General features: G+C 46.3%; 3 protein-coding genes and 2 non-coding genes across 10 annotated transcripts; 1 reads left to right on the top strand and 4 right to left on the bottom strand.

The window, feature by feature from the left end:
- Positions 1–34: 34 nt before the first annotated feature.
- Positions 35–106, bottom strand: TRNAD-GUC. The gene has a single exon. It is a non-coding gene; the product is annotated as a tRNA-Asp (tRNA).
- Positions 107–950: 844 nt separating this feature from the next.
- Positions 951–1357, bottom strand: LOC117058116 (histone H2B 1/2/3/4/6-like). Its single transcript, XM_033169057.1, has one exon. It carries the CDS (start codon positions 1329–1331, stop codon positions 951–953), a length of 381 nt encoding a protein of 126 aa, XP_033024948.1. The 5' UTR covers positions 1332–1357.
- Positions 1358–1891: 534 nt separating this feature from the next.
- TRNAF-GAA lies at positions 1892–1964 on the top strand. Its single transcript has one exon. It is a non-coding gene; the product is annotated as a tRNA-Phe (tRNA).
- Positions 1965–2804: 840 nt separating this feature from the next.
- On the bottom strand, positions 2805–3158 carry LOC117058122 (histone H4). The gene has a single exon (XM_033169063.1). The coding sequence runs from the start codon at positions 3150–3152 to the stop codon at positions 2841–2843; it is 312 nt and encodes a 103-aa protein (XP_033024954.1). The 5' UTR covers positions 3153–3158; the 3' UTR covers positions 2805–2840.
- A 4270-nt stretch (positions 3159–7428) lies between these two features.
- On the bottom strand, positions 7429–24102 carry HNRNPC (heterogeneous nuclear ribonucleoprotein C). Of its 6 annotated transcripts, none has more exons than XM_033169042.1 (9): positions 23914–24101; positions 19308–19333; positions 14740–15014; positions 12094–12208; positions 11540–11587; positions 9940–10100; positions 8741–8842; positions 7903–8060; positions 7429–7806 (listed from the first exon to the last, which is right to left on the bottom strand). In XM_033169042.1, exons 3-9 carry the CDS (start codon positions 14978–14980, stop codon positions 7723–7725), a joined length of 909 nt encoding a protein of 302 aa, XP_033024933.1. In that variant the 5' UTR covers positions 14981–15014; positions 19308–19333; positions 23914–24101; the 3' UTR covers positions 7429–7722. The 6 variants fall into 6 exon arrangements, with proteins under 6 accessions (XP_033024933.1, XP_033024932.1, XP_033024937.1 ...); XM_033169041.1 differs by having other exon boundaries at positions 23946–24101; XM_033169046.1 differs by having other exon boundaries at positions 12133–12208; positions 23946–24101.
- Between the last annotated feature and the right edge of the window lie 1978 nt (positions 24103–26080).

The raw sequence follows: 26080 nt of genomic DNA, 5'->3' as shown, positions 1-26080 counted from the left end.
CTTAGAAACCGTATGGTCAAGAAAACAATCGCTTCTCCCCGTCGGGGAATCGAACCCCGGTCTCCCGCGTGACAGGCGGGGATACTCACCACTATACTAACGAGGAATACGCTGATAAGCTTTCAACAAAGTACCCTGCATTTCTGAGTATTGTCACCTGGAATGGGTCGATAAGGAACTAACCAATCCCTTTATGGCGCGCGAATTTAAAATGCTGAAATTGTCCTGATATAGCCCGTTATTTTATACTTTCAAGCAGTGTCGTTGGACACGTTTTGCCCTTACATAATTAAGATACGTTGATATTTCGTATCTATAAGCAAACTGGACATTATTATTTTTTAATCAGATTGTTAAATTATACTAGAGCTTTGCTCCGCATAGCATGGGCGCGCTTTTAAAAGGGGAGAAAAGTAGTCGCTTTGGAAAGAAGGACTGCATCATTTATTTAAAAAATAAAATTACTTCCAGTAGCACCTCAGAGACCAACTATGTTTGTTCTTGGTATGAGCAAACTTAGTTGGTCTCTTAAGGTGCTACTGGAAGTAAAAGAAAATATTTTGTTTTGACTATGGCAGACCAACACGGCTACCATCCTGTAGCTCATTTATTTACCTTGCATACATAAAACAAGCTCTAAAAGATTTAAAGAAACGTTTTCACTCTTCCTCCGCCCATCGGCAACACTCGCTAACTAAAACTTGAAGCGCTGAATCTTTTGAAAAGTCGAGGTATTTCCCGCAGCACTTTTCATCCAAAGGCTGCTCTCCATACTGCGTAGCAGGGTACCCTCCAACTCTATACAATTAATTATGCTAAAACCGATAGATATGCTATAACTGATAGATAACTGGGGCTGGTATATTTTATACACAAAAGCGTGATCAGATCTTTTACCGAGAAAGTGAGTGGCTCTTAAAAGAGCCTTTGGTTATGTGAGGAGGCGAAATTCACTTGGAGCTGGTGTACTTGGTGACGGCCTTTGTGCCCTCGGAGACGGCGTGCTTGGCCAGCTCTCCGGGCAGCAGGAGTCTCACGGCGGTCTGGATCTCCCGGGAGGTGATGGTGGAGCGCTTGTTGTAGTGCGCCAGGCGGGAAGCCTCGGCCGCGATGCGCTCGAAGATGTCGTTGACGAAGGAGTTCATGATGCTCATGGCCTTGGAGGAGATGCCCGTGTCCGGGTGGACCTGCTTGAGCACCTTGTAGACGTAGATGGAGTAGCTCTCCTTGCGGCTCTTCTTGCGCTTCTTGTCGCCCTTCTTCTGCGTCTTGGTGATGGCCTTCTTGGAGCCCTTCTTGGCCGCGGGAGCGGACTTGGCTGGCTCAGGCATCTTCAACAGTCGGATCACAAATACAGTAGAGCACAAAAGATAGAAGAATGATGGTGCTGAACCCGCTTTCCCTCTTTTATAGGCTGGATAATGTAAATGAAGTTTCCAAAATTCTTTGTTACGATTGGATGAAAAGTACGCTACCCTTACGCTATTGGAAGACAGCCTATGAATGTCAAATCTCGCGCTGCAATTGGGTGTTTTAAAGAAACGTTTCTTATTGGCCGTTTTTAAGAACAGTCAATTCTCATTGGCTGAAGGCGGCACCATTTTGATAGCAGGCCAATCCCTTTTCCCGCTTCTTTGGTACAGTGGCCCTTGCTATCAGACCCCGATCTCTTCTCATTCTCTAGGGAACTTTCTGCCCTGTTCTATGCTGCGTACGGGTCCCACGACAAAAATGTAAATTGGCAAAGTGCTGTTAAAAGTTGACTAATCGAAGTGTACGTTTCATACACTAGTAAGAGCTTGCACTAACGACCCCTAGGAAGGAAAAAGAATACTTGAGATTAAAATAAGGAAAAAGACTCAGATGTTCTGAGGTTAAGCTCGAATATAGAGCCGAAATAGCTCAGTTGGGAGAGCGTTAGACTGAAGATCTAAAGGTCCCTGGTTCGATCCCGGGTTTCGGCAGTTATTTTTTGGCTTTTGGTTCAGTTTGCTGTACTTTCAATTTCCTAGTACTTTATTTTATGAAGTTTTTGCTGTTAGCTTGAGTGTTCCTAAATTTTGTGCGTTAATGTCTACTTGTGCTTTAAAAAAATACACCCAGAAATTGCACATTTAAACGCAGACCAACGGTTGGAAATGCCTGGAGAATAGGTTGTGTGTTTAAGCGCAGAATATTAGTTCAGTTTTCCGTTGCAGCTGTTTTATGGTGAAACTACCAAATTCTTAGATTTACAATCTAATGTACATCTTCAATCTTGAGTGCAGTAAATTTAGCTGCAAGCATATTTTTCTGCCTTACAATAAATATGCTTAAAATCGTGCTGCAAACCTTGCATTGTTTTAATATAACGTAGGAGTAATTTTAAAAATCACTTAACAGTTGCACAAGTATTGTGAACCTACCCCATACCCTGATCCACAAGGCAGTTGAAAGGAAGCTACGTTGGAAACGCCCACTTGGCGCAAACTCATAATTGTTAAGCCTAAAACGAAAATCCAAGCACATTATTTGTATTCGCTTCTTGAAAACAAAAGCATTATCGTTCATTTTTAGGAAAATGCGGGCAACCCACCGCTACAGAAGGCAATGAGTATTTAAAAGGAAAATACGTACAAGGAAATTGAGTTTACCACTATCGTAACAGAACAAAATAACCAAGGCTCTTTATATTATAAAGTAAGGTGCTGCTTGCTAGGTTTCTATTTATTTTTAGCATTATTCAAAGGATTCCAATGCATTAAGGTAAAATCGCGTTAGCAATTGGCTCTTTTCCGAAAAGGTGGGTGGCCCTGAAAAGGACCTTTTGTTGTTGTTTTGCTATGGAAGCGGAGACTCTGTTAGCCGCCGAAGCCGTACAGAGTGCGGCCCTGGCGCTTGAGAGCGTACACCACGTCCATGGCGGTGACAGTCTTCCTCTTGGCGTGCTCGGTGTAGGTGACGGCGTCGCGGATGACGTTCTCGAGGAAGACCTTGAGGACGCCGCGGGTCTCCTCGTAAATGAGCCCGGAGATGCGCTTGACTCCTCCGCGGCGAGCGAGGCGGCGGATGGCGGGCTTGGTGATGCCCTGGATGTTGTCGCGGAGCACTTTGCGGTGCCTCTTGGCGCCTCCTTTCCCCAACCCCTTGCCGCCCTTCCCACGTCCTGACATCTTCCTAGTGAAGCCCTTCAAACGCAGACGGTGAATGTGAAGGAGCTCCACAAAAACCTCCTTTACATAGGTTGGAATCCGACCAGAATGAAAACTTCAACAGTCAGACCCGTATTTGCATACGCGTTACGCCTCCTTGTGCATGAATCGATACTATCCAATCAACGATGAACAGCTAATTTTAAACGAACCAATCACTACTCTCCGGCAAATGGAAGCAAAAGCGTTATTTGGCACCTCTGATCAAAAGAGGTTTTTGTGCAGTCCTGGCCTATGCGTGCTCTTGGGCGGAAGTAAAAAATCCCGCTTGAAGTTACCGCTTCGAGAATAGTATCGTATTCATTATCGACCTAGCCTCCTTCAGTCGAGGAGGATGGACCATTGATTGGCTTCGTGGGGGCGGGATTTTCCTTTTTAATTGCTAATTTTAACTCCATATACTGCTGTGTGGACAACATGAATCTGCTGGTACGAAAATAAATTTAAGGAAGCATCGCCTCTGCTGTAAATAGAAAGATGCATGGAGTGATTAAAAGTAGAAATATAGATTCGGATTTTAGCTTTTAGAGGAAACCATTTTTAGTACCTAAAGTGAACCACAGAATTCGCAGTACGTGTAGCACCACTGACAAAAATAATACACACCCCAGCAGAGCGTGGGAGCTGTTTTCAATTTGGTGCTCAAAACGTACAGGTGAGGGGATACTTTGAGGGAGAAGGGTATGGCTTGTATCCAACGTTACAGGAACGGGGTTCCACCCGCGCAATGGGACTTTCCCTTCTCTCCCTGCGTGTCAGACAAGCCTCTGGAGCAGATTTCGAGGGCGCATGGGAATTGCAGAGTAGAGGGAATACTGTAATATTCAAAGGGAAGTGTGAGCGGCACAACAGCTTTTTCTCCAATTCCATAATCTAAATTGCTTTCCCATTAGTAGTGCCACAAAAGTCATCTCATCACCAGCACACTCAGTTGTCAGAATGATTCTTTAATTTGGGGAGTTTCATTATGGACAGAAATCTATGCCCTCTAAGGTTCTGCGGTAGAATCACCCCCTTTCGCTGGCTGGCGCTGGAACAGGAGAGGGGGCCCGTCGCTCTGTGGGGGGAGGATAGAGCACAAACTGGCTTCGTGTGCATGCAAAGGGATCCTGGGCTCAATGACAGACAGGACTGAGAAGTAAAAACCTGCCCTAGAGAGGCAGATGGACCCAGGTTTGGGAAATGACAGATTCTTATACAGAGCAGCAACTATATATAGCTCTTACAAGGAAACTGGGCTGCTTAAATGGGGTCAATGGGAGTCCTTTTTCTAACAAGAAGGAAAGCTGTGTTTCACATGATAAATGTTAGTTAAGTGTATTGAACTATAGGGTGATTCAGGGAGCAGTAGTTAATTCCTGACTAGTAGGGAGATACTGAGGTTATAATCGACAGCTGTTTTATCCCTAATGGTCACGTATGTTATAGTCTTTGAGAGAAGGAAAAGACACACTGTAGGGCACCCACCTCATATTTCAGCTCTATATGCTTTTCAAGGCTCAGATGAATTCTACAGAATCAAAGTTTTACTCAGTTCCTTTGGAAAAAAGCAAGGTGTGCGCACACACACTCTTTCTGCCTGTGTGTGTGCTCAATCCAAGGAAGATGACAAAAGTAACCAGAGAAATCCAAATGGCCTAAAATGATTGGAGAACTCTGTTTTGGTATTCCTGGAAGGGTGTTGATTGACACTTGTTGTTCAGTCGTGTCCGACTCTTCGTGACCCCCATGGACCAGAGCACGCCAGGCACCCCTATCCTCCACTGCCTCCCGCAGTTTGGCCAAACATGACACTTAGTAAATACAAATCCATAGTGGGGAGTGTTGTTGTGCTCAGGTCTTGCTTGGGAACCTGGTGGACCATTGAGAGCAGAATCATTGACTACATAGTTGTTGTTTTTTAGCCTGATCCAGCAGGGGGGATTCCTACAATTTTGTGGGATTGCTGGAGTACATGGGCCCTTGGTCTGCTCTTGCAGGTTTCTAGCTCCTGCTTTTAGTAGGAGTAAAAAAGCAGCCAGCACACCTCACCCAGCATATCTAACACCATCCTAGTCACTCATGCCAGATAATTTCTCGGAGAAATAAACAGGAGTCCATCACATTGTCAAGATCAGGCAGGGCAGAATGTATCAACTTGTACTCCTTCCTCCAAGTGATGGGATCTGGCTGAAGAGCATTTCACATGGCTGTGACCAAAGACATCCAACTCTGCTGTGATGAGGGCAGGAGCTCAGGACTCAAGTGCTGAATACAAGTCTGTTGCAACTCTGCCCAGGGCACACCCCTCACCAAGGCCCTGTTCTGCTTATTGGAGGATATTTGCATAGATGTCATATGCCCTTGACCTGTATTAAGTCTTTGCCTTGCATGGTAGAAGATTTGGGGGGGGGGGGTTGTTGGTATTTTATATTACCAATTGCCCTGGCCCTACCCACCACTAGCATGTGGTCCCTGCACTACTACCCATGAGGCACCGCAGCCCTCTGGCTGGAAAAAACAACAACCCACATTCCCAACCCTAACTTGGGGAAAGTTGACTACAAGCAGACATTTTTCTGCAAAAGAAGACCAGGCCAACTTGTTGGTTCACAAAACAGCATGCGTGATCTTTCATTTTATCCATTGCAAGTGCTTCACTTAGTTCTCATATTTCAGCTATTTGTGGCTATGCTTTTATGCTCCACACATTAAGGCTAATTGTAAAGAGAAGCTACAGGCCATTAAAGCTTATTTTATTTATTATTATTATTATTATTATTATTATTATTATTATTATTATTATTATTATTACTATTTTATTAATTAAATTTGTATACTGCCCTGTACCCGTAGATCTCAGGGTGGTTCACAGAGAAATGCAGAACAACAAACAGGGCTGGGGGCATAAATTGCTGTTTGATATTGACATTGTAATGTAAGCATTTAGAGGAACAGCTGGATCTCTTTTATGCAGCTGCATAGATTTAAATGATTGGCGTTCACCTATTCTGGTGTCAATGCCATCATTGCTTTCAAACTCTGAAAGTTCAGCAACACACAAAACACTCATGTTAATTGAGTGGCTTTTTGTACATTCATGTTGGATATCCTGCTCTACAAATCACTTTTCCTTGGCTCAGTGTTTAGACCCTGGGATGTTCACTTATGCCATCGTGTATACAAAGGAAATCGAGGAGGCCAGACCATGCCAAATACACAACACACATTGCAGTTAGGAACACAGAAGTCGTTACCTCAGCAATGCTTGCAGCCAAGTGCTTCTTTAAAACATTACTAACCACCACGTTTGCATCACAACTTTCAAGCGGGGTTCTCACACGTTCTAACCCATGGGTAGGCAAAACTGAGGCCTGGGGGCCAGATCCAGCCCAATTGCCTTCTAAATCCAGCCCGCAGACAGTCTGGGAATCAGTATGTTTTTACATGGGTAGAATGTGTCCTTTTATTTAAAATGCACCTCTGGGTTATTTGTGGGGCATAGGAATTTGTTCATTCCCCCCCCCCAAAAAAAAATATAGTCCGGCCCCCCACAAGGTCTGAGGGACTGTGGACCGGCCCCTCTGCTGCAAGTTTGCTGACCCCTGTTCTAACCTCTTCCCTGCCTAACACCTTCTGCCCCCAGAACTGTTACTAGGTGTGAGGAAAATAGCTGCAGCATTGCTGGCTCTCAGATGATAATAAAATGGAAATGTTAAGCTACTCTTCCATGTGTTTTACAAAGATGTTGTGCTCAAGCCACTTCAGAAAACTTTCAGTAATTCTTGCTGCCACCATTTTTTTTGGGGGGGGGGGGGTTAATTTTTTAACTGAATAAGCACTTTCCACAAGGAGACCGGCATTTGCTTACTTTTACGAGCGCACACTGTCAAAGTATACCCTATTACCAAGAAAATATTAGTGACTAACAGTGAATTTATAAGACACGCAATTGTCCACAATTACCGTTTCCTTCTCAACAAGAAGCCTAGTGTGGACCCAAATGACAGTCTTCTCATTTCTATCACCCGCCTTGAAGTCAGCTGTAGAGCTCTGAAAATGTATTGGTGACTGTTCAAAACCAGTATTAACACACACACACACACACACACCACCTTTTTAAAAGGGGACGTGATTTGAATCTGGCCTCAGAGTACTGAAGGTTAGCCTTTGCAGCTAAGAACTGCAACATCACACATTCGCACGGCCCGCATGCGAAGGCGATCCCTCCCCACAAATAAACAAGAGGCAAGCCATCTAAAAACAATACGTCCTTTTTAATTGTTAAGTCAATAAAGAGGTATCAAAATTAAAAGAGGAGAATTACAGGGGATTTAACTGAACTACTAGGAGAGATTTCGGGGGTCTGGCCGGGGGGAGGAGAAAGAAAGGACAGATGCAACAGAAGACACGCCATGAACACACGGGGCTCTGGGAAGGAGGGAGGGAAGAGGGCAGTGAGGAGGCAGCCGACAAGGGGCTGGTGAGAGGCTCAATATCAGAAGAACGTCGGTGTTTGTTGAGGAGGAGAGATGAGAGGTGTGCTGGGCGCTTAGGAGTCGTCTTCGCCATTGGCGCTGTCTCTGTCGTCTTCGCCTTCTTCGGGCTCCTTGTCATCCCCCTCGATGGACTCCAGCTGAGAGAGAGAAGGGGACAGGCAGAGGGGCCGAGTTAGCAAACAGGGAGAGCCGCGCTCCTCACTCCTGGCTCTCTGCCGCCTCCAGCTTCGTACCTGGTCGTCTCCCCGGTCTTCATTGTCGTCATTGTCCAGCAGGTCCCCTTCCTCAGCGGAGTCATCTGCCCCAGTCTCAGACTCCATCTTGACATTGCTCTCTTCTTTCTTGGCCGAGCTGCTGCTTTGCTCCTCCTCAGACTTGTCATTCTTCAGTTCTAGGAAGGGAGGATATAGAGAGGAGGGGTCCAGCAGGGTATCGGAACCGCTCGCCTGCTCTTCCTAAGCTCTCGGGGCTGCTGCCCCACGTGGAATTTTCCTACATCAAGACTCGTCAAGCCAACCTAACGCCTCTGGTGAGCCGGAACATCCCAGAGGCAGAAGAGCTTTTATAAGCTGGAAGGAGGTTGGTTCTTCCTAGTCAGGCCACCTATGCAAAGGCATGGAGGGGCCGGCAGCTCGCGACACATCTGTGAGCAAGCAGCTGCCATGGGTTCATTTGCAAGGCTGTTGTGGAGAACTATGGCTGTACGTTTGGCAAGGTGGCTGCTCTCCCCACCGACAATAAAGACAAGGGGCCATAGCGCTGCCCTCCTAGCTATGGACAGCTGTTAAATTGAAGAGCAGCAAAGGAGCATCACAAGGTTGCTCTCTCCTGGAAACTCAAAACCAAAGCCCACCTAGAAAACCACCACGATTACGCAAGTCTGATGTGCGTCCCCAGACAGCCCGTTTCCCTCCCAAACAAGGTGCTCTCTTTATTGGGGAGGAAGCATAAAGCCTGAAGAGATGCTTCAAGCCAAATTCCCACAACCTTCAGCCCCCCAAAAGTCCCAAGCCCATGAAGGGCTTCCAGGGTCTTCCCCCCGCCTCCCAACCCTTTCATTTGACTGTTTACTTTGATCTTTCTCTATCTTCTCCAGGCTTTCCAGCAGGGAATCCACTTTCTGCTTAATCTGGGTCAGCTCCTTCTTAATGGTCTGCAGATCATCTCCTTTCACTGAAATAAAAAGGACACGAGCACACTGTTTATTGGAAGCATGGATACCCAAGACTTAGCTTTTTGGAACATAGGCACTCAATGCATATTTCAAATATATTCAGCATCTCAACAACAGATGCTGAAGGACAGCTAACACAGATATAAATCTGGAGATTAAGCGAAGCATTTATCCCAGGGAGAGGAGGTTTCCCCACTGTTCCTTCTTCTCAACTCACCATTAAAAAAGAGATAGGGAAATAAATAGTGCTGAAAAGCAAAGAAAGGTGCAACTGATGCCAGGAGTTTTCAGGTGTCCCTCTGAAACTAGGATAGAGAACAGTCTGGAGTAGTGAAACTTTCTCACTTTCTTTATGGGCAAGTTGGCAATTTACTCCAGGAATTGGAATTGGAAACCTGCAGCCCTAGGGCTACACATGACCTTCAGCCCAAGCTCACAGCATGTGACCAGGACAGTCCTCAGACCTTACCCTCTCCCAGCAGCTTGCTGGGCAAAGAGAGAGAAAAGGGGGGCAAGAGGGTAACCTTTGCCCACTACCAGCTTCAGCATCACCCACCACAGCATGCAGGGCCCCGTTTCAAATCGGGGAAGACTTTAAACTTGTCGGATCTAATTTGTTAATTAGAAGTCTTCCATCAAAATCCAAGTACAAAAACATAATTAGAATTACAAGAGCAGGGTGCAGCTGAACCTAGAAATTGGGTTGTTTTGTACCACCAGGACTGAATTGAGCTTATGGCCTTTTCACATATGAAATCACCGCCTGACTATATATAATTCAGTAGCCTAATTCAGGTGGCAAGAATCATTTCAGTTGCTGCCATTGTTAATCGAGTGGGAAGCAGAATCTGTTGCACAATACCCAGTAGATCCCGATCTACCTTCTGCACACCCCAGTTCCAAATGGTCCTTCTGCCTTGCCAAGAGAACAGTTCTAGCCAATCCCCAAGGATTTTATGTAAGGCTACCGCAACATTTAACCACTAAGTGGCACTTTGTGTGACTTTTCTGAATCCCAGTTTAAGTCCTTGTGCAAGAGAAAGTGCCCCTACCCCACTCAAATCACCTGCGCCTAGCCAGAAAATTCAACACATACACTTTCCAGACTTGGAAGACGACCCCCGCTGCCCACTTTTCGAGTTGAAACCGCTCTTGCCCCTGCGGGAGGTGTTGCCAGAAACCCGTTGGCGTTTGGAGGGCACCACAGCCCTGGCAATGGGAGGCGGAGGCGGCACCCGCGCTTGGTAGCTGTACATCCTAGGGGCACAAGAGAAAACTGCCATCGTCAGAAGCCAGCACTCAATTCCCTACTGAAACTGCCTCTTTGTGCTTTACACTGCATGTGTGCATCCTCTGCCCTGGGCCTCTCAAAACTCATTGTTTTGCTCATGGGATCTAACCAACAGCACTCCCTTTAGAGTTCGCTCAGGAGAGCAGGCTCTACTTCCATAGCACTTGTGAGGCCTGTAGCACACAAGGACCTTCCTCATCCACAGAATCCTGTTCCGTGAAGTCGCATGAGGATGACTCGTCCGTTCTGCATGCATCCCTCTACTCCCAAAAATAAAACCAATCCTTCATGTAAGTTCAATCTGCTTCTTGCTCATGCACAAGCTCAATGGCTGTGGTTCCTCCCTTCTTGGCATTTGGAGGCAAACTGCACCGGAGATCTATGGAAGGGGCAATGGCTCACTGGTGGCTCCCAGGCTGTGCATGGGTAAGTGTCCCAGGAAAGCTCCCTCCCCACACCAACCTGAGAAGACCAGGCAGATATTCTGGGCAAGAAGGTTAAGACAGCTCCTTGCAGCATAGAAATAATAATTTTATTATTTATACCCCGTCCATCTGGCAGCTGCTTTCTACCAACTCAAGAGTCCTGGCATTGGGACACCATGACTGGCAGCAGCTTCAGTGGCGACTGGTGCCCAAGGGGACTGGCAGGAAGAAGGTAGGTGCAGCCACAGCCAGCAACAGGCACGGCCAACTAATTCATCCTCCTCCTTTCTGAGTTCTATAATGACAACAAAGAGATGGAGAAGGAGGAGGAAGGTAGCAGATAGAGCCAACCCCTGGTTTGGTTGAAAGAGGATGGGTGGGGGCCAGTGGAGGTTGGTGGGACAGTATTTTGTTTGCCCCCATGAACCAGCCTCCACTGAGAGGCTCTTCAGGACTGCTGACAAGGGACTTTTGCAGCCCTACGAATGGACAGCAGGGAGGTACTCAAGGAGCTTCTACCTGCTGACCTGGCACTCTACCACTGACCTACGACCCCTTGCAAAAACCCTTTCTTCCTCCCCAGACTCCTTTTGGCCAAAGAAAAAGATGCCTCCACTTTTCCCTCAAACACTGCCCTCCTGAAGAACTGCCATCTCCATTCCTAGTCATCCCTACGGCTTCTACTATGCATCCCCTTGTCTTCCTCACCGTTAACGGCAGAAGGTTCTTAAAAATATGACAAGCGCCACAGGAACCCAGGATCTGGCTAAGTGCCTTGAGCGAAAATGGAAATTCATTCTCAGGTCATTATACTCTATGCCAGAAAAAGGAACCTACACCTGGAATGTTTTGGAAGGAGGGAATTGAAAGGCCTCATCTATTTGATGCTGACACAACAGAACAGTGTACTGGTGCCTTCCTCTTCTACCAGAAGGAACGAAGCATGTACAACGCAGCAAACAGCATTCAGGTAAACCTACCTGTCGTAGTAGTCACGCTGGAAGTCATAGTCCAGGTCAAAAGATGACCTGAAAGACAAAGCACATGAAACATGGTCAGGTCTCAGGGAGACCACCAAGGAAAGGAATCCTGCTCAGGAGGGCTGAAGGGAACAGGCAATCCGTTCGCTTCCCATTATCAGGAGTCCATTTCCAGTCTGGCATATCAAGGCTAAACACAGTTATTCACAGTGCAAGAGCAAAGGCAACCCTGCGTTTATCCAACAATCCCTCTGTCTGTCACCCATACTTCAAAGCCACCTGAGCTTTGCGCTGGGATCCAAGATAACAAATAGTGCCTCCTGCAGGTACAAAAAAACCACTCTTCCACATGGCCTCTCACATTCACATGGATAGTTGCTTGCACACATGCACATGTACACATACACACACCTCTACACACTCAGCTTCATTTCCTTGCAACCAGCTAGACAATTAAGACCTACAGAGACATTGCTCACTACAGGGCACAAAGCCAGAGAAATAAAAAGAACAGAAATGTTAAAATAATGGGGAAAAAACATAAGGGTCCCGACCTGACTAGAGGGGACGGAGAAGGTGGTGCGGCTACTGACCCGTACATCTCTGTGGCCGATCTCTTCACCCCAGCTTTGCCCCGGTTCAACTTCGGCTCGGCAGCCAGGTTAATATCTGGAACAGAGACACACAGAAAGAGACATGCCCATTTTGAAAGCCGGCATCTCACAGCTCTTGGAAACAAATCGAAGCCTGCCATACATCTGGGCACTAATGTGTTGCTGAGCTCTCTCTGTTATGGGATGGAACACATTGCCCTAAGAGATGGTATTGGACAGGCACATCCAACAGGTAGATCGTGATCTGCTGGTAGATCACTGGACATCTGTGGTAGATCACTGGTAGATCACTGGCTCCCCCCCAAAGAAGCTCAACAACTTTGGCTCCCCTAAAAAATGCTCAACATTTTAGCCCTTCACCCCCCCAAAAAACAGGGATTTCCTCCCGCCTCAGAAAATCCCAACAACTTTGAACTGAACCCCTAAAAAACGGGGCTTTCCTCCCTAAAAAAGCTTAACAACTTTGACCTAAACCCCCCCCCCCAAAAGGGGGTAGATCACTGTCAGTTTTTAACTCTGTGAGTAGATCGCAGTCTCTTTGGAGTTGGCCAACCCTGGTATAGGATACGCTGCTAAAAGGTACAGACAACATAATGCCCAGTCGCAAGAGAGCCGGGAGGGTAGAAGACAAGCTATGAGCCATTAACTTTAAGCAGGAACACCAAAAAAGGCATTGTCTTTGGCAAAAAAATGATACTGAATAAGACATCTTGTCTCAGCCATCAGGATCTTCAGCCACCTGCCAGTTGCAAACACAGACACTCAGCTTCTTACTGCTGGGTGCAAAAGTGCAACTCTTTCCCTTGCAGCAAATCTAAGCCACATAGTGACAGAACTAATATATTAAGCAACACTTCCAAAGTAAGAGGGTTCACTGAAGGATGGATGGGCTACACCAAACAAACAATTGTTTTTCCACAACACCTGTGGGGGGGGGGGGAAGAGTGGCAGGAAAATGTTGCCTGGCAGAGGAAACACTGGAATGAAAGACAAGCAAGGCTGAGCTTGCCCTGGAGCAAGCTTGTAAATAGCTGCTCAGAAGTCTCATGTGCAGAGTGAAAGTGTGTCCCAGTGACTAGACAGGAAAGCTACTCTAAAATGGAAGCGCACCGATATGCCATTATGTGACTACTAAACAGATTGAATGGGCAACTAATCAGTTAATATCTGTGGGCAATTAAGCTACTTGTACTGTTATTTACAGGGCTACGGGCAGCAGGGGAGAGAAGACCAAGCTGGTGGTTTCTCTGAAGATCAGGGATGTGGCTTTTTGAACGGAGGGATTTGGAATTGTGGCTTTCAAACAGGGCTGCATAAACACTCTTGAGGCTTGCCTAATGAAACAATGAGCCAATTACAGTATTACAAGGATGCTGGCTACGCAAGTTGTGTCTTCTTTCCCTGTACTTAGGCAAACCGGTGAACTGCTTTGAAGGAGCAATGCAAAAAAAAAAAAAATGCTTTGGCTGCTCCCGCTCAGGCTTTTTGGAGAGGAGTGGGGTAGAGTAGCACAAAAGAAGATTGGTGCCAGGCTCCCTGTACCAATCCCAGCATTGCCAAATACATATACTGTATATTCTGGCATATAAGACTACTTTTTAATCCAGGAAAATCTTCTCAAAAGTCGGGGGTCGTCTTATACGCCGGGTGGAGAATATCTCAAACTCTATATTTTAACTGGAAAAGTTGGGGGGTCGTCTTATACGCCCAGTCGTCTTATACGCCAGAAAATATGGTAAGTTAGTCTCAAAAGGGGAGACAAGGGAAACCACAAGAAAGAGCTGGGTTGTAACATTCTGGACCCTAGTTCAAATCCCCACTGACTTGCCCAAGGCATCCAAGGCTAGGAGCATCCACTCTCCTAGCTTAACACACTTGGATGCTGTGAGGAGCAGGAGGAGTGCCATAAACATACACAAAACACCACACATACAGAGGAAGAAATGAAAAACCTGACCCAAAGGCTAGCTCTACATGGTGATCAACATTCCTTATTTCCATAAAAGCCAATCAAGGCTCCAAGCTGCCTTTCTCTTCCCCCACCAGTCCAAAATGACCAACAGCCCTGGAAGGATCTCGGGAAAGAAAGGCAGATGAAGAAAAAGAAAAAAAGAAATCGGGAACCTGCTCCTGCTCCATCCTGTAGAATGGATCCTTAGAATTCGGGTATACTTGATAAAGGCTTCAAAAGGCGTCAATAGAAAATTAGAAAAGACAGGCTTGTACCCCACCTTTCTGATGTTGCTCTGTGTTTACCATGTTTTGATGTTACTTGTAAGCTGCCTTAGAAGAAACTGTACCTTGAAAGGTGGAATAAAACACAATAAAATAAACATGGGCAGCACTCTGCACAGCTCAATATCTAGCTGTAAATTCTGACTTCCTTGCTCTCCTCTTTATAGACTTGCCACCTCCAACTCGGTTTGTGTATGTAGTTGTTTGGCTCTGCTAGCAGAGAGTGGTGTGTTATGTCCAAGTGTGAAATGAGGCAATAGAGAAGCAAGAGAGGCTCTGACAAAAGGAACTGGTCAATGATTTCAGCCAGGCCTAAGAAAAGGGGTAAGCGAAAAACCACAAGGCGCTTACCTAGGACCTGGCCTGCGATCATCCTGCCATCTTCTCCTGCCACAGCAGCACGAGCGTTGCGCTCGTTCACGTACTGCACGAAGGCAAAGCCCTTGTGCACAGAGCAGCCCACAATCTTGCCGTACTTGGAGAAGATGGCCTCCACGTCCGACTTCTTCACCACTAGCGTGTTGAGATTGCCGATGAACACGCGGGAGTTCAGGGAGCGTGGGTCTGTCTTGTTGGTGACGTTGCTGGCCATGACTCAAGTATGCAGCAGGAACACAGGCTTGGTGCTGGAGGAGGAAGGTTGTCAGAGAAGGGAAAGCAGTCACATGGGATTTCAGCGTCTTGACACATTTGCACACACGCAGCCAACAGAATATACACACACACGCAGCCTGGCAGGAAGCGCTTCCCCCTTTGAACGAGAAGCTATCATCCCTGAGGCATGCTGGAAAATCTCAGATCCATCCTGCAAGCACTAAGGTATAGCAGTATTGCTAAGCAACTGCATTTCCCCTTTTAAACAAAACAATTGCCATTAGGCAAAGACCATTATTCATAAGGCACTAAAGGAAGTGAGGTAGCTTTGCCACCAGCCTGCCATGGAACGACCCACATTCTCCCACAAGACACACCTGTGCCCATGACAAGCATAGGCTGTGCATGATATTGTGTCTAAAGCTAGCAGTGATATTCCAAGATGTGTGGGTCTCTTATCACGTCAGACTGGTCTCAAGAGAAACTCAACCGCTAGACCCTTGTTTCAACGACAAACATACTGTGGGCAGAATCAATTTTACTCCCAGCACTCAATTTTGTTACTCAGCTTTCTAAGGAACACAACTACAGAAAACCCAGCCCAAGTGCAGATGAAGCCGATACAAAAAGCTTAGTCACCAGCTAGCAGAATTTCTAGTAGTGAGACAACTCACACAGTTTTCTCAACGAAACGTCTTTCAAAAGCAGCAAGTGGAATGCTATCTAACTTTGGGCCTCCATTTATAGACGCTTACGACAAAAGCGCCAGGACCTTGCTGTGATCTTTAGATTCATTGTTAAACATGGAAATGAGATTCTGGTTCTTGTCCCAGCCTCATTTCAACCACTTACATGGAGCAACAACATGGAGCCTGCTCATCTACACACGTCTCTTGCTCACACCTAGTTAACATAGTTATACTTAGAATATATTTTTAAAGCGACCAGTGGAAACTAACATAAATCAGTATTGGAACTTCATCTATGTACAAACTCAGAGTAGTCTTGTAATACATCTGAAAGTAGTCTGGGAAAGAAGTTTCAGCATGGAGGAACATTCAACGCTGCTCATCACATTTTCTCTCACATGCGGGCACACACATTCTCCCCCCCCCCCCAAGCTATTTACAAAAATCCAACAAGGCAATGCTTTTTAATTTCCTGCTCTCACTTTGGCACATTAGGTTCTGTTGCATGTGATACTCGACAACCCAGACCCGAGCCATCAAGTGAACACAGAGTGGGGGACTGATTGTTAAGTTTCGCTGCTGGAGGTCCATGTTCAGATTCTTTGTCCAGCAACGAAACTCCCAGAGGCTCATGAATGCTCTCTGCCTATACTTGCTTCACAGGACTATTGCAAGAAGATGAGAATGGAGAACAACCTCTGGATAATGATCTTTCAAAAGACTCAACGCTTTCAGTTCCAGCTAGCAGTTATGTTTGGGCAGAGGCAAAGACTAGCACATGATTTTTGTGATCAGAAACAAAGTAAATGCGTGTGTGTGTGTGTGTGTGTGTAGTCACAGCATACACTGCAGCCAAAGGCCAGTGAAACAGGATTAACAGCAGAAGGTGTATATGGAACTGACAACATGCAGCAAAGCACAGGGACAGAAATTAGATTTATGGTGTTATCACCTTTCTGTGCGACGTCAAGGTGGGATGAGTGTTTCGTTAATCATCCTCTACCAAAAGCAATTCTAATGGCCAAACGCCAAGGGCAGTCAGGCCCTCTCTGCAAGGCTCCGAGGAGACCCAGCTTTAAACTCTGCTTATGTATGCATGCAGGGTTTGATAAATCCACTTGCCTCCTCACTGTACGTGACTGCTTCCCCCCCAACTGATGACCATCCCTGCACTTCCAACCCAAGTCCTGTTTGCAGGGAAGTAGCCCTCTTCACCACCAGCACCCCACCCAATGCTTCAGGGGAAGAAACAAGGTGTTTTTATGTTACTGGGCACTTGTAGTCTTTTATTTTTCTGGTGAATTTTGTATAATGTACGCTTTTATCATTTTAAGTCACTCTGAGACATTGTAGAAAGAAACAAATAAATGCAGTAAGTAACAACAAAAACAACACTCTCTCTTTCTCTTGTAAGTTGGGCTTTTGTAGCCCATGGCTCCCTCCTGCCAAAAACAGGGGAGAGGGATAAAGGAAGAAATTACTGTACACTATCTTTCTCTTTTCTGGAGGAATGAAGAGGCAATCTCTTTCCTGTCCAGTTCAATTCATGATGGAGGCAGCAAGGAGGTGCTGACACTTTCTTTCAGAAGTCCAACTCACGGGGGGGGGGATCTCCCCCTCCCAGAATCAGAAGAAATGTAATTTTGCTCCCAGGTGTTTCCACAGAAAGCATCAACTGTGCTTTGCTGTTCTCTCTTTAAAATTTCTATCTATCTATTATGGGAAGGGGGGTATTAGCCCTCCTTTATTCCCTTTCCTGCACAGATAAAAGGGTCACTTCCATCCGTTCCCATAGGTGCTTCTCCTACATCAAGCTGCAATTTTGCAGAAAATGCCAGGAGTCTCTCTCTGCTGCCTTTGGCAAAAACCCAACAGGAAGAAAACAAATAAACATTCACTCTCTCTCTCAAATTAGGCTTTGGCAAATTGCAGCAAGCTGAGGAGGCGGCAAGGAATGACTAGGTTTCCTTCCACAGGTTTTTTAGAAGATGCAGGGGGGGTGCTGCTTTCTTCAAAAGTCCGGTCCACAAGCTCTCTGAACATTCTACAGCTCTCAGGGAAAGCAGAGGGGAGCAAGCCATGGTGGTAGCAATGAATGGGTTTGACACACAAACCAAACCAAAATGTGCTGGCTGCCGATTACACATCTGTAATCCTGAGTTACCATGCCTCAGCAAAGCCATATTATGACCGCAAAACTCAGTTCTGAAGAGAGGCCCCATGACTTTAGCTGGCACCTGGCATGCACTTCTTCTGTTTGTCACTGTCAGGACCATGCTGTACCCAAGGCATAAAGAGCGACTATTATTATTAACCAGAGCCTTTATCAGCCACCACCACTACCCTTAATAATGTTCATGATGTAACTTTTCACAAAGTTATTGCCTGAACTTGCTTGTTTCGTTCCCGCCCCTGTTGCCTTTCTCATGTCTATCATAAGTCTGCAGGCAGAGACTTCTTTTAATCTCTGCAATGCATCAAGGTAACTTGGGCACTGTGACATACTCAATTATTTTTATATGTAACTCAACTGTTAAAAGAGATTGTTCAAATCTGTTAATTGGGGTCAAGTAACGGGCAAAAGATTCCAAGTATGTGTGCATGCACTGTAATGTTTAACACAGAATTATACTCTGGGGGTGTAGTTTTCTTGCCACTTTTTAAAAAAAGAAAGAGTCCACCACACGAAACCGGCCAGTTCACCCCCACCCACAAAGCCCACTGCAACAAGATATAATGAGCTTGGTTGCTGAACTTGGTTTTGCTCCCCAAAACCAGACAACCCCTCTCCCCCACTTCTGACACTTAAAGTGGCTGCATGTTCAGAAGGCAATGAAGACCTGAACAGTCCACTCAGATCTGCTAACAGTTTTGCTTGAAGTGCAGGTGTACTCTTTTTCAGCAAGGTCTTTAAGAGGGATGGCTGCTGAAGCCTGGAAGTAAGCCAACTCAGCCCCTTACCATCAGCCAAGATGGGTTTGTGTCTGCTCCATGCAAGGCTCCGCAGGTAACTGCCTCTGCCAATCCAGACTGGGCGTCCATGACGGTGTTTGTAAGGGAGGGACGGAGTGGAGGAAAAGATCAAGATGGGAACTGAAGGGTACGAGACAGGAAGGGGGGGCGGGGTCTGACCAAGGGAAGGCTGTCACTGCTAGCGAGCGATCAGCACCACAGACACATTGCAGCAACAGTTGAAAAATTGCACAGAAATGAAATATTAAAAATGAAAAATAAAAAAATAAAAAAGTGTAGGAACTTCCTGAGATGTTCAAACAAGTTCTGGAGAGAAATTGGGTTCCGTTCTTAGCAGCCAGGCAATCAGGGAGGGAGGGAAAAAAAGAGTTAATGCGATCAATCCACTTTTTAAAAAAATGCGTTTTAAAAACCTTGTTGTGTTTTTCCCCCCCAAGGGGTTAAAAGCCCAGAGTCAGTTAGGACCACTCAGAAAAACTCCATTTTCATCCGGTTAAAAATCAGCAGTCATTTTTTTTAATCACCACCATCAGCAACACATCATCATAGTCACAGTCACCACCATCATAGTAGCAATAATATCAATAAGTAACTAGCAACAACGATAAAAAGGAAATCAGTGGAAAGGCAGGAAAAAATTGGAAAAAAAATTGAATAACTTACTGTAGCTGAAGATCAAAAAAATCTCGCTGTAAAAAAACAAAAATAAAAATAGCCCAGATTAGAAAAACCGGAGGTGTAAAAAGGTCAAAGTCAGTAACGATTTTTTTTTCTCACTCTCTCTCTCTTTCATTTTTCTGTCCTTTTTTCCCCCCTCTCACCCTCTTGTTCCAGCCATGGTTACTGCAGAACCAGGCAGGGGAGAGCTCCCGGCAGGAAACAATCCAAGCCCTTTGAACACCATTTCTAAAAATGCCTGAGAGAGGTGAGCTCATGCGAGGCTAAAAGATTCCTCCTCTAACCCAGCTGCTGCAGGAAAAAAAAAGTGATTTTTTCCCCAAAATTAACATCTTTCAATCCAGCTCTGGCTTCACTGCAAGGCCAACGCTGGGCCGGAAAGCCACCGTTTTGATAAAAAAAACGGCTCATTCTAAGACATTGGGAGGGGTGTGCGTGCGGTGGGGTGGGTGGGTATTTTTTTTAATTAAAAAAAAAAAAAACCACGAAGCTGAGCTCCAGTGAAGGAAGGGTTGGGGGTTTTCGCCTTGCTGCCCTGTGAAAGGAGAAGGGACAGGATGAGTCAGGGTACCCAAGAAACGTTGCCCACATCTCCCAGTTCCCCCCTCCCCAGCGCAGAGAATGCCAGTCCCACGTGGCTACCCCAAGCTCACAGCTGACGTCAAAAGGCACCAGGAAGCTTGTGGTAGGAGGTGGAGTACACTGAAGCTCATACACAGATACCCTGAAGCAAAGATGGAGGAGGAAGACTTCACAGAGATTCTGATGCATGCAACTGAAGGAGAAGCAACCTCTACAAACCTCATAAGCATTAAGAGCATGAGGGCACTGCAGCCTGATGCTCTATGCATCACTCCCCAGAAGTGTAATGCATGCACCCACCCACTGGTTTTTAGCATCATGTTCAAAACTGGAAGCAATCCTAGTCCTGGGTACCAATTTTGATAAGCCATTAATTAAATTCTAGCCCATCTGTTTTATCTGCCTTCCCACCCAGCATTTAAATGCCAGGAAAGTACTGCAGATAAACCACCCAGATTTACACTTTAAATAAATAATCCCCGGGTCTCTCAGAAGAGAAATTCATAGGCAGAACACTCCTTTTCTCTACTGTGCTATATTACCCCTGGGAGGATACAGGGTAAGTTTAGTGCAGTCAGCAGAGGCAGGGAAAATAACAAAGGGAGAGAGGGGCAGGTCATTTTGGAATTACTTGGCAAAAGTGATAAGCAAAACAGGTAGAAGGTTGTTGATGCCAAACACATTTTGATGACAGCTTCAAGCAAACCGAAATGCTCTTTTGGACCAGATCTACTCTGGAGACAGGTGATGAGTATGTGGTGGTGCTAGGAGGGAGGATTTCCAGCCTTGTTTCCTCAACATTACTGGGGGAGGTCAATGCATGGTCCCTGGCAGAAGAACCCAGACAACCAGTTCTACCTCTTCACCTTTTTGTACAAGTTCTCAACAAATGGAAGGAAGAATGTTAAGAGAGAGAAGGCTAATGCGTTCAGATTCTTCTACTAAGCATGACCCAGCACGTGGAAGACTTGGATTCAAACTCCTGGTCTTGTGCAAATCCTGTGGCAGCTCCTTACAGAACAGCTAGTTCAATCTTGCACAAACACTTGGCGGGCTTCAGCTTTCATAGCCTTTACGGTACCAGGAGACTCATGCCTCCCTCCCACCCCATTCCCGCTGCAAACTAATACAACTAATTGAATGGAATTTTCAGTAAATTGGCTACTATTTTAGTGCTACAGGTACCAATAAAGAGCTATGTGCTGCAAGCTAGTGAGCACCCAGGACCTGTCCAGTCAATGAATGGGTTTTTGGCACACCTGATCCTGCCTATCTCTGTCTTCCACATGAACACCATGTCCTACCTCAAAGTAGGATGGTAGCTCAACATGATGTTCACCAATAATAAGTGCTGTACAAATTACTTCTAAACTAACAACACGGTTAGCAGCCACGATTTTGAAGGATTCCAAGTGAAATGCAAGATCAGGCTATTGTGGGCTTCCCCAGGAACAGAGCAGTTAACCCTACTTTAGCCCTGTTCCAAAGCTGAACCCAATTCTATTCCTTAACAATTAAAAAACTTTTTAAAATGCAAATCCAAATTCAAGACAGGCAGTGCAGCTGTACTGAATCAATTGCAGCTGGCAAAGGCAATATACAAAAGCGTTTTTGACTCCCATTGTTCCAGTTACAGGTAGGTAGCCGTGTTGGTCTGCCATAGTCAAAACAAAATAAAAAATAAAAAAAAATCCTTAGCACCTTAGAGACCAACTAAGTTTGTTCTTGGTATGAGCTTTCGTGTGCATGCACACTTCTTCAGATTAGTTAGTTCAAGACCTCTGTGTAACTCAGAAGCTTGCATATTGCTAAGCACACAAAACAGACCCAATATAAATAGGCCACCCCAAATTATACAAAATCTAGAGCAATAAATAATCTTTATGTCCAGGTTATTTTAATGACCATATTATCCCATGGAAGCATTCCTGGGTTCTCAGATCTTTGGGGCAGGCCCTTCTCTGGCTTGCACTACCTTCACAAGCACATTTGGTAGGAATGCAGGAGAGGGCCTTCTGGGTGGCTGTTCCCAAATTTTGGAACTCCCTAGAGAAGCTTGACTGGTTCCTTCCTAACTGTTCTTCTGCTGGCAGGTGGAGACTTGTTTTATTCTTAAAGCCTTTTCAGAACTGTTTTTAAAGAAAGAGCTTTTGAGTAGTTGTGTGCTGCTTTTACTATCTGTATTTTAATAGATTTATTTTTATATAGTTTTAAATCTATGTCTATTTAATAACTTTTAAACTTCTGTGTTTTATCCATGTTGTTTTAATTTCTGTAAACCCCCTTGAGTCCTGGTTCTGTGAGAAAGGCAAGATAATATAGCAATCTTGCTGCAATCCTATCTACGCTTACTTGGAAACAAGCAGACCAACACGGCTACCCACCTGTAATTGGAAACAAGCCACATTAAGCTCAGTAATATGTACCTCCAAGAAAACCTACTTAAGATTGCACAGCCTATTGATGTGCCACAAGGCACTCTGCTTTTGCAGCAACTGATTATTTATTTAAAGAATGCATAGACCCTGCTTCTCACTGTATTTCTCAATGTGACAAACTTGATCCCTCTGGAACTTTTTTTTTTTAACAAAAAAAGTTCATTATGTTCTCACCTTAAGCGCGATTAAATCTTGCAAATTAATTGCATGCATGGCAGAGTTTAATAGTGCCTTCTGTATTGTCTTTTCCCAGTGCGAAAAAGCTTTTAATCTCCGGGGCTTGCTTAGCAGGTTCTGGGAGGCTCTTGAGAGATCTCGCAGGAACTTGGGATGGCCCAGCAACAAGATCTCAAAAGAGCCTCCTGGAACCTGGTAAGCAAGGTGGAGAATTTTAAAGCTCTCTGCCTTGCTTGGTAGGCAAGGATGGTCACGTGAGGGCAGTTCAAAGGAGGTGGTTCAGATATGTATGTTTTTTCTTATACGCACCATCCCCAGAACACAGCCTCTATGCAAGATGCTAGCATACTTTAGTTAAGCAACAGTCTGTATGACTTCTAATTTTTGCAGTGTCTTGCAGGCTGAATGGCACAAAGGTTATACAGGACCAGGAGACCTGAGTGTGTAAGAGCAGCTTTACTCCAGTTGTCACTAGAGAGCTTCCAAGCTCAATTCCATATGCTGATGCTAACCTGTAAAGCTCTGAATATTTGTGGCCAGCTTCTGTAAAGGACCACCCTTAGCCCTTACTGCCCTCCCCTAAGCTATTAGGCTGGTGGGCTCAAGCGTGGTGGTACCATGGCTCTGAAACTCCCTCCCTGCAGAGCTAACAAAGCCTTCAAGCGAGCCTCAAAAACTCGGTATGTTGCAACCTGCTACACTTTCCCCAGTTGTTTTTATGTCACTCATTCCTGAGATTTGTTGGTTCCTCGGAACTCTTTATTAATATTATTATTAAACAACCCAAATGCATTTCAATTGGATCTCCTCCAGTTGTGCACTGCCTTGTGAGGGCTAAGATGCAGAATATATATGGCGCACCCCCGCATCTCTTCTGCCATGTTTATTCATGAAGCAGCCCCACTGAGCTCAGAAAAGCGTGGTCAGGAGCGCAGCCTACATCAGACCACTAATCCGGATTAGGCCAGGAGAGGGGGCGTGCGGGCGCCATGCCTTCTGCACGGGAAAGGGACACGCAGGCAGAAATGTCACTTCCTGACCCAAGCCAATAGCCTCACGTGGGTTTTTATCCCACCGCCAACTAACTCTTTCAAGAGGGGGGGGGTGAGGATTAATTCATCCTCCTCCTCCCCCGCCCAAGTACAATGGTCTCTTCCAGAGGCAACACATATGAATAAGCTCGGAACGTACCATTTGGACTAAGCGGGGGGTGGGGGAAGAGAGAGGGAGAATCTCTCGATCTTCCCATTTCCCTGCGAAGGCCGGGAAGGGAGACACCAAAGTGGCGGGGGAAGAAAACAAGAGAGAAAGGGCGGTACCATTATTAACTCCCCCCCCCCCCGCGGCCGAAGCGCGAAAAAGGAAAGAAACGTCGCCGCTCGTTCCTTGGCTACCTGAGGCGTTAATATCCAGGCAACGAACTCACCAGGAGGCCCCAGCTCCGAAACGGCGTCGTTTTCCTTATCTACAAGGCTTTTTATTTTCCTCCTTCTTCTTTCACATATACCTTCGCCTCATCCACGCTCCGGACTCTTCACAAAATGGCGCCCCCGCCGCCCTCTGCCTCTGCGCCGCGCAGCCCGGACGTAGCGCGGAGCGGCCCCTTTTCATGCTACGCCGCCTGTCATTGGAACGGGGCTTTATATAGGGTCGTCGTTCATTGGCTAGCATTCACAATCAATCAAATGGGGGGGCCAATAAGCGCCCGCTGAGGTTGTGAAGGTGAGGACGAAGCAATAATAGGGAGAGGGAGAGATTTGCGACGTGAAAGGCAGGACTCGAAACGCGATTGGCCAGCAGGGGTGTCGCTCTGTGTTCCGTTGTTCGCTTTGTGAATTGACAACTGGGCTGTCAGTCCAACCTTCCCTCGCAGTGATTTCGGCTGTTCATTTATTCCCCCACCCATTTATTCCCCAACTTCCTTTTCTGAATGGTGTCCATCCCTGCCACTCATCTCTTCTTGGTTTGTGATAGGTCGAGGTCTTACAGGCAGGGACCAATGGCGCCTAAAATAAATAAATTAGGTAGCTTCACGTACATCCGGCTCCTTTGGGGAAGTAAGTCTCCATTTCCTACGAGCGAATGACGTAAGTGAAGCCTCGAGTAGTCATTGGACAGCGCGCAAACCTAACGCAATTGGGCCCCGTTAAAAAAGTGAGCGTAACTTCGGCTTTGCTCGGCCATTAAGTGCATTGAGTCTGTGCCTAGACTCAAATTTTGATTGGTATGTTTGAAAAGTATCCCGCCCCATAAACCTGCCCCTTTATTTTATTTTACCTTGCAGACCTCCAAGTACAACCTCATTTTAATTGTCCACCTTCTCCCACATTCTGTCTTGAGATTGTAGCTGCCTGCACATCATACATTTTAAGGAAATGACTTTACCCCAAGAGTCCTGGGAACTGTAGTTTTCCCTTCACTGAGGTGAGGAAGTATAGTACCCGTAATTTTTTAAAAATACATAAATAAAATTGGGGGGGATATATACAGTATGTTAAATGTACAGTACTGTATGGCATGGGACACGGGTGGCGCTGTGGGTTAAACCATAGAGCCTAGGGCTTGCTGATCAGAAGGTTGGGGGTTCAAAGCTGGGTCCCAGCTCCTGCCCACCTAACAGTTCGAAAGCACGTCAAAGTGCAAGTACCCGTGTTTCTCATAAAATAAGACACCGTCTTATATTTATTTTACTTAAGAAAATAAGCATATGGCTTATTTTCGGGGGTGTCTTATTTTTTTATTAAGTACCGTATAGTTCTGGGCACCTGCCTCCTCCTGCCGCGGCCGGCGCTGCTGCGTCGTCCAGCTGTCTCAGGGCACGCGGCCCTGCTTGGCGCCGACCCGGCAGGTCTCCTCCTCTTCCTGCTGCGGCTTGGCGCCCGGAACTGGCTGTTGCTGCTGCTGCTGAAGTACTGACAAAGTGCCCAGCAGCGCTGCACGGAGCGCCCCGAGCCGCGGCGGCAAAAGGCGGAGGAGGCGGTTTGCCGGGTCGGCGCCCAGCAGTGCTGCGCTGAGCGCCCTGAACCTCGGGAAGCCAACAGGAGGAGGAGGCGGCTCTTGCTGGGTCCCGCTGGCTCGTGGCTCCAGGCGGCGCACGCTGCGGCTCTTGCTGGGTTGCTGGGCGTTTTGACGGGGCTGCACCAGCAGCAACATCCGGGTCTGGGTGCCAACCCGACAGGCCTCTTCCTCTTCTTTGGCGCCCTCTAGAACTGCGCCCAGCACTACAGCTTATTTTTGGGGTATGTCTTATATTTTTTGAATGCTTGAAAATCTTGCCATGGCTTATTTTATAGGCACTTCTTATTTTATGAGAAACACGGTAGATAAATAGGTACCGCTCCAGCGGGAAGGTAAACGGTGTTTCCATGCACTGCTCTGGTTTGCCAGAAGTGGCTTTTTCATGCTGGCCACATGACCCGGAAGCTGTACGCCGGCTCCCTCGGCCAGTAACGCGAGATGAGCGCTGCAACCCCAGAGTCGGACATGACTGGACCTAATGGTCAGGGGTCCCTTTACCTTTACTGTATGGCGCAACCCCAGAGTCGTTCGCGACTGGACCTT

The sequence above is a fragment of the Lacerta agilis genome, chromosome 14, assembly GCF_009819535.1.
Source record: "Lacerta agilis isolate rLacAgi1 chromosome 14, rLacAgi1.pri, whole genome shotgun sequence".
NCBI classification, from domain to species: Eukaryota; Metazoa; Chordata; class Lepidosauria; order Squamata; family Lacertidae; genus Lacerta; species Lacerta agilis.
This window is presented reverse-complemented; position numbering and strand designations above follow the sequence as displayed.